Here is a 12,757-nt window from a genome sequence, read left to right as displayed (position 1 = left end):
CCAGGCGGGCACTCCCCTCGTGTTGAACTGGGCTCCTGGGCTCATCCTGACAGCTCAGGATCCTTCCTGGCTCCTGCACTCCCGTCCTCACCCCTGCCGGGCCACCGGACGAGACCAGGGCTCGCAGATGGAGTCCAAGCCACCCTGCCCCGTCGGCTTCTCCACAGCAGGTGTCCCAAGACAGGAGGTGCTGCAGGCACGCGGGGCGCTCTGGGCAGCGGGCTCCTCGGAGTCACTGCCAGAGTCTTCTGGCCCAGGTGGTGCCACTCGGGGTGGGGGCGACGAAGCACCCTTGGCCAGAGGCAACCTTGGTGAGACCGGGTTCAAGCCGTGCTCCGTGACCCCACGACTTGCACCCTGAGCTAGTTTGCCTTCAGTTGGCAGGTGGTTATTAAGCACCGCTGTCCAGCAGGCTTTGTTCCCGATGCCCAAGACGGAGCGGCGAATAAACTAGGCAGCGTCTCTGGCATCTGGCTCATGTTCTGAGGGGGAAGACAGACAGACACGAAGGATGTGGCGGTGCAGCTGCTATGGGCAAAATCTAAGCAAGGTAACCAGCTGCTATCTGGTAATGTAAAAAGGTTAAAACGTCAAAGCTTCTAGAAGAGAGCGGAAGACCGCTGTGACCTTGGGTAGGCAAAGATTTCTCTAACAGGACAAGAAAAGCACCAAGTATGAAAGGAAACACTGACACCCCGTGGCATAGCGGTTAAGCACTCCGCTTCGTCCGGGATTCGTGGGTTGGGATCTCGGGCACCGAGCTGCACATGGCTTGTCAGCCATGCTGTGGCGGCATCCCACATACAAATTAGAGGAAGATTGGCACAGAGGTTGGCTCAGGGACCATCTTCTTCACAAAAAAAAACCACGAACAGCTAAAATCCATTCGTCAGAAGACACCGTGCAGAGAGGAAAAAGACACCACAGACTGGAGAAGGTGTTGGCAATAAACGGGTCCGACGGAGCGCTCCAGGGGGAGTACGACGGAGCAGGCGCTGCCGGAGGGGGCTGTCAGACGACCAGCTTGCCTGGGAGAGGGCGTCCAGTGTCACCGCTCACCAAGGAAATGGGGATTCAAACCACACGGAGGTCCTAGGTCACACCCGGGGTGCAGGGCGGCCCCATCGAGGGGGAGCCACAGCAGCAGGGCAGCTGCGGAAAGCCGGGACGAGGAAGGCTCGCCACCACCCAGGAGTGAGCGGAGTGTCCCCCGAGGTGACCAGCACTCCACCCTCAAGTGTCTTCCCAAAGGAGACACGAGGCCCCCACTTGGACACGAGTGTCCGCAGCCACTCGCTTATAGTATCCACAGCCAGGCGTGAGGCAGCCTCGGACCCTGTGCTGCTGCTCCACACGCTCACGGGCAGATCTCACAGACTGCACTGAGGGGCGGCCAGGCCTGGGAGCTCCGCCGGCAGGGACCCATGAGGTCAAGTTCGAGACGCCAAGCCTGCCAGGTGCCAGAGGCCAGTGCTCCTGGGAGGCGCGGGCGCCAGGCGTGGAAGCCTGCGCCCCTGTCCCACACCTGCGCCCCTGTCTGACTGCTCGAGTGTCCTCTGTATGAGGGGGGCGCAGGCGGGCGGGTCTCAGGGACCTCGGGGAGAGGTGGCACTTGTGCTCGTTGTGGCCGGAAGCTGGGGCTTCTGGGGAGCGGTGTCCCGGTCCCTGAGGAGGCTGAGGAGTGGAGAGAGGGATGCAGAGGGTGGAGGACCGGGCAGCCAGCGGGAGGACTAGGGTTTTCTTCCCAGTGAGGTGGGGGGCAGTGGTGTCTGCACCTCCAATCCCGGGCGTGAGGGTCTGGCAAGCAGGCCTGGGCGGCTCTTGGTCACAGCCGCCCCTGGTGTGCGTGGGGAACCTCTCCAGGGCACTTCCCAGGATTAAAAATGACATCTGGGGGCAGGCCTGGTGGCTGAATGGTTAGGTTTGCACGTTCTATTTCAGTGGCCCGGGGTTCACAGGTTCAGATCCCAGGTGCAGACCACAGACTGCTCACCAGCCGTGCTGTGGCAGTGACCCACAGCCAAAGTAGAGAAAGATGGGCACACATGTCAGCTCAGGGCCCGTCTTCCTCACAAAAAGAAATGAACAAACAAAAAAACGACATCTGAAGACTTTGGCACCTAAAAGCAGTGGCTTCCCAAGGGGTTTTCACTGTCTCCGGGGAGAGTTTTCAAGCCCTGCGTCCTGGCACCCTGGCCTCCTCCACACACCCAGCTCCAGGCCGTCCGCACGGGGCTCGTGTCACTGGGAAGGGCCGTTGGGCAGGGCGCAGGACCCCCTCCCTCCAGAACGCGAGTCCCCCAGAGGCCTAGAAGAGGGGCCTGCTGTCCCCTGTGCTTCACTCTCTCCAACAACCTCTTTGTTGGAGAGGGGGTTTTGTTGTAAGGGCCCCCCGCACCCCGAGGCCCGGCCGCTCGTGTGGTTGAGCATGGGGCACACAGCGGGCAAGCCTGGCCTGGCACCGTGGCCAGGGCTTTACCAGCTGGGGGTCTGTGCCCGCGAGCGTGCTGTGAAGTGAGGTGAGTGGGTCACAGCTGGCCTTTCTGGTGGGAATAGAGCAGAAACGTCTGAGTGCATTGCAGTCCTAAGGGAGCTGCTGTCGCGTCACCTTTGCGGGGGTGTGTCCTGGCTCGGGGTGAAATGAGTGCCGCCGGCGCCGCGGGAAAGTGGGGTGACTGCCGTTGGATGAGAGCCGAGAGCTCTATGCCTAGAAGGTTCCCGGGGAGGGCAGGCTGTGAGGAGCGGGCGGGCTGTGGCCCAGGCCCTGCCTGAGCCGGAGGCATGGAGACCCCGGAGCGGAGGGGGCTGACGTCTTTCCCGTCCCCCCACGTCTGCTTCTCCCAAGTGGAGCAGCCACCACGTCCGCTTCTGGAACCAATGCAGCAAATTCCAGTTGTCTGTGGCCAAACCACCCACCAGCTTGTTCAGGAGCGAAAGGAAGCCTGTGCCCTGGGGAGGGGAGGGGGCGGGAGTGGTGGCCTCAAGGGGGCAGGCCCTCCCTTGTCTGTAACCGCTCGGGTCCCCCAGGTGGCAAGATGTGGCGGAAGAGGCAGCCTGGAAGGACGGGGCGGCAGAGCCCTGAGGGGAGCCTCAGTTTCCTCATCGCAACAATTGGAGTAACAGAGTTTGAGAGGCTGTGTCAGGTTGGCCGAGGCAGATCGGGAGCCGGGACCGGATCCAGCCCGGCCTCGGGATGCGCAGAAACGCCAGCAAGCAGACACCGCCTGCGCTGCTGCCTCCAGGAGGCGGTCCCAGCGGAGCTTTGTGAAATCGGGGCGTCCAGCACAAGCCCGGCTGGCAGCGTGTTGTCACTGCCGCCCTCGGGGACCGTAAACAAGGCGGGAGTGGTGCATCCTGGATACAGAGCCGGGATGGGCGCTGGGCTGCGCCAGCCATCCATAGGTCAAGCCGTGGCCACCGTGGCCAGAGCATGCGGGGCTGGGTGAATGGGGACCCGCAGAGCAAGACAGCCATTGAGGTCACCAGGCTCCGTCAGGCTGACGGAGCAGAAAGAGAAACTGAGGCTGCTGCTTTTGGCTTGTGAAGCCCTGCTCCCTCCCTCGGGCAGGCCCAGGAGGGACGAGGCCTCTGAGCTCCTGACCCTGGCACAGCCAGGCTCAGGTGGTGCGACCTGGTGGCCGAGCGCACAGGTGCCCACAAAAGGGAGGGCGGTTGCGTCTCTCTTCTGCTCCTGTGCAGAACAGGTGCTTTCCCTGTGGAAAGACCTAGAAAGCAGCGTTGGTCCTTCATCAGCGTCCTGCTGGGAGACATCTTTCTCCCGCAGTTTTTGCCCAATTCTCGGAAGTTCGCTGCTCCTGAGTGTTGCCCGCAAGAGACGCCACGTGCTTGTGCAAACTGGTGTCTGAGCCCCAGTGCCGACTGCTCCCGACATGGCCCGCTGTTGACGTCCTGAACAGATGGCTGTGGTGCCACCTCTTTTGAGCCCCTGGCTGGCTGCGTGCAGCATGCGACCTTCCTCCAGGGCCTGGGTGGCGGGCAGGGGAGCGCAGAGCCTGGCTCAGATGCATCCTGGGCCTCTGTGCGCACGGCTGCCTCTCAGGAAGGTTCCAGAATGCATGGGACAGTACGTGTTCAGGAAATAACTCCTGGGTCTGCTTTGAATTTCTTGCCCTCTCTGCCCTCAAACAACGGGGGCGGGGGGCCCAGGCGGGGGCTCCGCAGGTGACATGCAGTGTCCCCCTGCAGTAGCAGTGGACGCCAGCTCAGCGAGGTCTTCATCCAGCTGCCATCCCGCAAGGAGCTGCCCGAGTACTACGAGCTCATCCGCAAGCCCGTGGACTTCAAGAAGATAAAGGTACCGCAGGGCCATGCCGGCGTGGGGGGGGCCCTTGGCGGGGCCCCGGTTGTGGGATCTTGGGGTTCCTCGTGGCCTCGAGGGTCCCAGGGATGTGTCAGTGGGTGGCCGGCATCTGGGGCTCCTTCGAGGTCACGCACAGCCCAGGCCTCGTCCTGCGCCTCTTGTGTTCAGGGCGCCTGGGCCTCCGAGTCTGCACGGAGGTCCCCGAGCCCCGGCTGTGACCTCGTGAGGCGGAGGGCCTCCTGTCCCAGGGTCCCCAGGCCCGAGGCGGGTCCCGAGCTGAGGCCACTCCTCCCACGCCCGCAGGAACGCATCCGCAACCACAAGTACCGCAGCCTCAACGACCTGGAGAAGGACGTCATGCTGCTCTGCCAGAACGCGCAGACCTTCAACCTGGAGGGCTCCCTGGTAAGGAGGCGCCTGGGCCAGGGCCCCACTCCCAGCCTTCGCCACCCTCACGGCTGCGCCCCAAACCAACCCAAACCCTGGCTCCCTTTTGAATTGACTGATTTCTTACAAATCCCAACAACTGGGAGTATCTTAGCAGTTACAAAAGTGTGTGTCCTCACTGACAGAAACCAGAAACACGACAAGCAAATGAGAGGCAGGAGGCTCGGCCCCATTCACGTCCTCTGCCCCAGGAGGACCCTGTGAGCATCGGCATATCTGTGGGAATTTTACTGTGAATTCCCTCGGGATGCCCTGGAAAGGAGTTGCATGGCCATGTGCCTTCTGATGGAGTTAACACATACACACCCGCAACCTCAACTTAGCGAAGTTTTCCCGAGTGTGTCTGGGACAGGTGCCTCCTGGGAAGGAAATTATACGGCCATAGTTTGGGGGGCTGCTGGCTGAAACAAGGGACATGCGTTTATGATGTTACTGCAGACCTTGTCAGAGCCTTTAAAACTGGATGCTCCCTGTGATTCTTCAAAGGGAGGGAGGAACCTACGGCTGTTCCTAATGCACACACCTGACCTTTGGTCTGGGACCCCCGCCCCACACAGGCTTTCCAGGCTGGGCTGGGCAGGGCGGGCAGTCCCCCTGGAGCCGCGGCCCACTCAAGCCCCGTGTCTCGCCCAGATCTATGAAGACTCCATCGTCCTGCAGTCCGTGTTCACCAGCGTGCGGCAGAAAATCGAGAAGGAGGATGACAGCGAAGGCGAGGAGAGTGAGGAGGAGGAGGAGGGCGAGGAGGAAGGCTCCGAGTCCGAGTGTGAGTCCCGGGGCCGGGCCAGGGGCTCGGGCTGGGGCGGCTCAGGAGGCCGGGGCGCACGCCCGCTGGAGGGGACCCGTGGCCGCACCGCCCCATCGTCCCCCGCGCTCTCCCGAGCTCACGCCTGCCTTCTTTCTCTCTCCCCCTGCAGCCCGCTCGGTCAAGGTGAAGATCAAGCTCGGCCGGAAGGAGAAGGCGCAGGACCGGCTGAAGGGGGCCCGGCGGCGGCCGAGCCGAGGGTCCCGGGCCAAGCCGGTGGTGAGCGATGACGACAGTGAGGAGGAGCAGGAGGAGGTGAGGCCCCGAGTCCCGGGCGGGGGCAGCAGGGGGCCGGGAGAGGTCTGGCTCATTGGAGGAGAGATGCTCTGACTGCCCCGCTCCACAGATGGGGAAACTGAGGCTCAGCATCACATGGCTTGTGGCTTAAAACCAAGTCCGCGTGTCCCTCGAGCCAGTGCCCCTAGCGCTGGCGGGCGTCTAGGGACAGGACGGGCCTCCCACCCTGCTCCCCCTGCAGCAGCCCAGGATGCCAGGGCTGCCGTGCTGAGGCCCAGAGGGCTGGGTGTTTATCAAGGTGGCGTCAACAAATCCCATGACCCCCTGGGCCAGCCTGGTGGCATAGCCGTGAAGTGTGCGCCTCTTCAGTGGCCCGGGGTTTTTAGGTTTGGATCCCGGATGTGGACCTTACATGTGGCGCATCAGGCCACGCTGTGGCGGCGTACCACACACACGATAGAGGAAGGTGGGCACAGATCTTAGCTCAGGGCCACTCTTCCTCGCCCAAAAAAGATGATAAAAATAAAAACAATAGAATGTTCATCTGGAGGAGCAAGGATCTTCCGTGGTCAGGAGTGACCAAGGAGGTTTTGCAGCCGCAGGTCAGGGGCACAGGGACAGACACACAGCAGGGAGCAGGGAGGCCCAGGGACCCGTCCTCAGGAGCTGAGTGACACTGGGGTGTGGCCCTGGCTGCAGGGGCTGAGGGCAAGGCCCCCCGGCTCCGGCCCGTGTGCTCACTTACACCCGGGCAGGCGGTTCTGCCCACGTCAGGGTTTCAGTTAACAGACCCACGGAGAGCCGGCTCACCGCTCCCCTCCTGTCGCCCCTCCAGGACCGCTCAGGAAGTGGCAGCGAGGAAGACTGAGCGCCGACATTCCAGTCTCGACCGCGAGCCCGTCGCTCCGGGGCCGAGGCGGCATAGCCAGTAGCAGTAACGGGTAGCAGCAGAGGTAGTTTCCGCCCGGGGTAAAGTGTATAAACACAAATCTTCCATATTTATACGGCAGAGAAGACTAGGACTGTTTGTGTCCGGCCCTGTCCCGGCCTTGCTCGCGCGTGTCACGCATTAAGTGTTTGAACGAGAGACAGAACCGTGCGGGGCCCACGCGACGCCTGTTTTCCTTGTCCTTCCCTGGCAGTGCTGATGCGGCCGCAGTTTGGGGTCACTGTAGTTGAAGCCGTGGATGCATGTCTATAGCCGTCCACTCCTCGTACTGTATTTTTTTGGACAGGTCACACTCGCCGGGGCCCGGGCGCCACAGGCCCGGCGGGCTATGTCAATGTCACTGGATGTCAAACAGTAATAAATTAAACCGACAGCAAAACTCACAGCCTCGCCTTCTGGTGGATTCATTCCTGGCTTCCTGTGCCGTGGCGGTTCGGGACCCCGGAGCCCCGTGGGGGCCGGTCCTCCTGTCACACGGAGGGCACTGAGGCCCAGGCAAAGGGAGGGACCGTCAGACCACAAGCTCCGGCTCTTGGCCCTCCTAGGGCTGCTGCCGTTCTCCGTTTGTCCCCTGACCCTGTCACACGGGGCACGAGCAGCTGGGCCCCCTTCTTGCCCGCAGCCAAGGCGGGGTGGGGAGATGGGCACGGAGACAGGAGGTGCCACACACAGCGGTCAGGGCCGTGACGTGGGAAGCCCAGGGCAGTGTGGTGGCCCCGGGGGGCAGGGCTTCCAAGTCCAGAACTTCCTTTGGGTTGTTTTCTGTAATTTTTGGCTCTTCATTAGGGTCTTCTGTTCCTGAGTTGTTGTTGTCATGCTTGCCTTTAATTCTTCAGAGACAGTCACCTTGAGTTCTGTAAACACGTTTATGATGGTGGCTCTAAGGTCCAACATCTGGACCCCCTCAGAGGGTCCAATTGACTATGTTTTTCCTCAGCATAAGTCGCACTTTCCTTTGATGTCTTACAGCTTTTTTGTTCAAAAACTGGACATTTTATGGGGCTGGCCCGGTGGCACAGTGGTTAAGTGCACATGTTCCACTTTGGTGGCCCAGCATTCGCTGGTTCAGATCCTGAGTGGGGACATGGCACTGCTTGGCAAGCCATGCTGTGGTGGGCGTCCCACATATAAAGTAGAGGAAGATGGGCACGGATGTTAGCTCAGGGCCAGTATTTCTCAGCAAGAAGAGGGGGATTGGCAGCAGTTAGCACAGGGCTAATCTTCCTCAAAAAAGAAAAATAAATGGACATTTTAAGGAACAGATTGTAGCAGCCCTGACCTCCAATCCCCACAGGGACCCGTGCTGCTGCTGGGTTGGTTTGCTGGTTTGGTAATTGCCAGACTGACGGTCGGTCTGTCTGCCCCACGGCAGGCAACTGATGGTGACTGTGCCCCATCTCTGGGTTTCGGTTTCCCTTCTTGCCTTGATTTATTTTTTAAATAGTAAAGAGTTGATTCTGGTTTGATTAGCTGTGGAGGGTCGTTCCTTTATTTGAAGCATCTTCTGTTTCCCGTCTTTATTTTGATCTGGCTTCCTCTGCGAATCGCCCCTGGGTCGGCCTGGCCTCGGGGTCAGCCGCTGATGGCTAAGAGCCTGTGTTCCAATCCGTGTGTCCAAGGCCCCGGCATGTGGCCCTGGGCTCCCTCGGGCGGTTTGCCCCTCGACCTGCCTTGCTCGTGCCCGTCCCTCAGCCCGGCACACGGCCTCCCGTCGAGCAGGTTGCGCAAGTTTCTGCATGCAGGGCGCTCTCTCCGGCTCTCCCGAGCGTGCACACGGTGTTCTGGACCTCGGGCTGTGTGGGGCCGGCTGTGGCTGTCTCGTTCCCTGGACTCCTGTCCGGTCACCTACGCGTTTGCAGGGCTTGGCCTGGCCAGCAGGCGCCAAAAACCCAGGCAGAAAATCCCGCCAACTCCACCGCTCGTGCCTGCCACCCAGGCGTTTTTTGTGAATAAACGCTTCTTAATTGTCAGATGCCTTTGCTTAATCTCCAGAATCCCGGAACGGTTGTTTCCGACAGCTCCTCTAGTTTATTGTTGCTTTTAGGGAGCGGATTTGCTAAGATTCTCACCCGTAATTGTGGAAATGCACATTCTTTTGTTTGAATGGCTTCGACTTTATTTTCAGAGATTTGGATTTATGTTAATGTTTTCAGAGAGCCAGCTCACCAAATCCTTGATTTCAGGATGAGGCCAATTTAAAAATGAGTTCCTTGGGAGGGAACGAAAAATACACATGGAATTTGAAAATGACAAAAGCGTGTGTGTGAGATAGTTTCTGGTGAATGGCAGCAAAATCCAAAATAATACTGACTTATTAGACATGAATTCAGATCTGTCTCATGTCAGAGTCTGGAGTTGGGGCCTCAGGCTCCTGTGTTAGTGCTATAGTATGTGCCACCTGTATGTCCAAGATCACCTCATGGCCCAGAATGGCTGCTGGTGCTCCATCTATCCATTCCACATTCCAGCCATCAACAAAGGGGGGTAAGAAAGGCCCACCCACCCCTTAGAGACCCTCTCTGGAAACTGACACATTGGTCTCTCTCATGTGCCCATTGGCCAGAACAGTCACATGACCACATGTGGCTGCACGGGGAACAGAAACGCAGCCTTCTTCTGGTGCCTGTGCCCAGCTGCGGCTGTGCTGTTGCTCTGGAAGGAGGGGCTGGGCACCAGGGGCCAGGCGAGAAGCAGGCTCATGAGGCCTGACACACAGGAAGCGAGGGGTGAGCTCACAGCTCACTCGCTGATGAGGAAACCGAGGCACAGAGAAGGGACACATTTGCCTGATGCTGCGTGGCCAGGCCTGGAACCAGTGCCTCTCAAGCCCTGCCCGTCATGGTGACCCAGGGCCACATGGCCATGGTGAGTGAGGTCAGAGGTTGGGGCCTCAAGCCACGTGGCTCAGCTCCCACATTAACCTCAGCTCAAGGTCCTGGAACCAGTGGGGCCATCGTGTGACACAGGCCACAAACCACGGGCCTCCACCAGCCCCAACTCCGCGGCTCCTGGTGACAGCAGCCAGCTCCTCCCTCTGCCCTGCCGGCCACTGCCCCCCTCCCCCATGTCTCCCAGCAACCCCGAGGGGCGGGCGACATCATTCCCTTGTCACAGATGACACAAGGGGGGCTCAGAGGGGACGAGGCGCTCGCCCAGGCCGACACAGCGGTGATCCTGGGTTTGGGGGCACAGGCGACCTCAGGGGCTGGCACCTGCTTGGGTCTGGAGGAAAGGCCCCGGGTGCAGGACGTGCCACAGGCCCCTGGGGGGTGAGGGTCGAACAGTGGGGCACAGGTCTGTGTCCGCAGGGCCAGCGCACGCAGGAGAGGGAGCTGCGCTGGGGGCCGTCGGGAGGAGCGTGGGGTGTCACATGTGACGAGCAGCCGCAGGACTGCCCTCCCTCCCACACGCACTTCTGGAAGCTGCAGGTCGAGACCTGGAGTCCAATTCTCGTCCCTTGAGCTTGGCTTGGGCCCCACCCTGAGTCTGGAGGTGACAGTGTGGCTGCCAGTGGGGGTCACCCCTTCCACCTTGCTCGCTGGGACACTCACTCTTGAAGCCACCAGCCGCCATCTCACAGCCCCACTGCCCGGAGGCCACCATGTTGTGAGGAAGCCCAAGCAAGCCCGTGCTGAGAGACCACCGAGCCCACCGGTGGAGAGGGGGCGTCCAGCCACGCCCCACTGCTCCACCCGCCCTGACACACAGGAACCAGGAGTGAGAATAAACTGAGTGTTTCAAGCCACTGAGCTGTGGGGTCATTGACTACGTAGCAACCGTAACTGGAACATCCCAAAATAATTTTTCGAGTGACATAGGTCCAATTAAACTAATGGAAAGAACTTTAGAGCATTACTAAGCATAGAAAAACACTGCACAGTGAAATGTCCAGCAACATGCCGTTTTTGATGCACAAACCAGACCCTGGATGTTGGCTCTGGACCATGCACTGCCATGTAAACTTTTAGAGAAAGGTCCATCAGGATACACCCCAAACACACCACATCCCACACAGCCATTATCGCTGGGGGCGAGGGATAAGTGGATGGAGTTGGGAGCTGGTGAGGCCCCGACACTTGTCCGTCCATTGTAAGAACCGTTTCTTGATTCCTCACTGGTGTTTAATTCAACAGAACAGTTGGTTTGTAGTTTGTTTCGTGGTCTCAAATATTTCTCACAACTAGAAGGACATGCAACTAAGATATACAAATGTGTACGGTGGGGGGGGGGGGGGTTGGGGAGATGAAGCAGAAAAGAAAAAAAGATTTCTACTGCAATGAGGCCGTTCCTGCCTTCTGGGGCATTGATACTTACAAGGTGGCCAAAGCCCAGCTCATCACGCTCCTCCCACACCTGATTCTGATCCCATGTCCCCACCTCCAGGTGGCCCCAGTGGCCCCAGCAATCCAAGTCCGCTGTTGTCCCTTTCCCTCAGGCCCCACCACCCAGCCAGTCTCCCAGCTGAGCCTTTTCTAAGTACCTCTCCCATCTGTCCACCTGCTGCTCCATCCCTGGCTCCCACCTGGGCCACCATCGCTGGTCTGGACCACTGTGGTCAGCTCCTCCCTGGTTCCCCGCCTTCACCCTCACTCCCCACCAGGCTGGCCTTCCCACGCGCCAGAAGCTTCTGAACTTCGCGATTCCCATGTGCACATGGGGCCCTGATCACGTGAGCCTGGCAGCCCTCCCGCCATCGCCTTACTGAAATGCACACTGCTCACTTCCGGGCCTTTGCACATGCACATCCCTCCCCAAAGGCCTCACTCTGCGAATCTCCTTCCTCTGAGCCTCGTCTCCAATGTCACCTTCCCACACTCGTCGCCTTCCTTGATAAGCTGGGAGCGGAAGCGTGTAGCCCTCCCTAGGAGCACCCAGAAAGGTGTGTTTCCGGAGCTTATTTCCATGACACCCTGAAGGCTGGTTGCTAAGCAACCAGCAGGAGGCGGATGTGGGTAAGAGATGAATGGATGGAAACCGAAAAAGAAACACCAGCTCGTTGGCTGAAAAAACGCACTAAGAAGCTGACAGTGGAGGAGTGCTTCCTCTTTGCTGTTATCTTTAGAAGCCTCACCGAGGTCCGGAAAAGAAATACGAGCGCGTTCATGAAAAAAAGGTTTAATCCCATAACCACCGAGTAAATGCAAACTAAAACATTGAGGAAATACTTCATCATTAGTATTTTTCTTAGCAAATCGGTGAAGGCTTGTTCAGTGATAACACTGTTGGCAAGGCGATGGGACGGCGGGCCCTCAGTCACAGCTGCACGCAGATCCGGCTTTCTAAACAGCAACTGGACAAGGTGACATAAAAATGTTTAGACCTTTTTCTCAGGAGGTTGTCAGCCCATCGAAGACACGTGAATGGGTATCGTTTCCGTGGTTCGGGTGGGGATGAAAGAGCTCGACAATAACGCAGTGGCGACACCTGCTCTGTTCCATCCTGAAGAGACATCATATTGTGGGCATCAGGAAGAGCTTAGATGCGGCAGAAATGGGCTACAAAGTAGTGTTGGTCAATAAAATCCGTGTAAAGTCTGCAGCCTTGTTAACTGTGTTGTGCTAACGTCAGTTTCCTGGTCTCATAAAGCACTATGGGTACGGCGATGTTCCCCACCCTTGGGAGAAGCGGGGGAAGGCCCAGGGAACCTCTGTGTTATCTTTACAACTCCTTTTGCGCCAATAATTATTTCAAAATAAAAGTTGAAAAAAAATGGTATCGGTCAGGACAAGCTGGGTGTGTGCTGCCGTAACAAACAGCCCCATCGAACAAGTGGTTTAAATCAACAAAAGGTGATTTTTTTCTTCACACGTGACCAGTTCGGGTCACTTAGGGACCCAGGAACGTGGAGGCCCTGTCTTGATGTGCGTCACCACGGTCCCCAAGACAGGAAAGTGACACTTAGAGCATCCCCCTGGAGGTGACACTTCCGCCTGATATCCTTGGCCATGATGAACTTCACTTGGGGACAAAAAGAGCAATTTGGGGGGCCTAGAAGGAC

General features: G+C 58.9%; 1 protein-coding gene across 1 annotated transcript in view; it reads left to right on the top strand.

Moving 5' to 3' along the window:
- SMARCA4 (SWI/SNF related, matrix associated, actin dependent regulator of chromatin, subfamily a, member 4) overlaps window positions 1-7,142 on the top strand; it is an 84,198-nt gene extending 77,056 nt beyond the window's left edge. Inside the window, 5 exon segments of the mRNA XM_046684952.1 lie at window positions 4,207-4,315; window positions 4,625-4,726; window positions 5,402-5,534; window positions 5,686-5,828; window positions 6,646-7,142. Coding sequence (XP_046540908.1) covers window positions 4,207-4,315; window positions 4,625-4,726; window positions 5,402-5,534; window positions 5,686-5,828; window positions 6,646-6,678 — 520 coding nt within the window. The 3' untranslated portion in view covers window positions 6,679-7,142.
- The last annotated feature ends 5,615 nt before the right edge of the window (window positions 7,143-12,757 follow it).

The sequence above is a fragment of the Equus quagga genome, chromosome 14 (genome assembly GCF_021613505.1).
Source record: "Equus quagga isolate Etosha38 chromosome 14, UCLA_HA_Equagga_1.0, whole genome shotgun sequence".
Taxonomy (NCBI): Eukaryota; Metazoa; Chordata; class Mammalia; order Perissodactyla; family Equidae; genus Equus; species Equus quagga.
The sequence above is the reverse complement of the archived record's forward strand: the minus strand, read 5'-3'. Positions and strand labels throughout refer to the sequence as shown.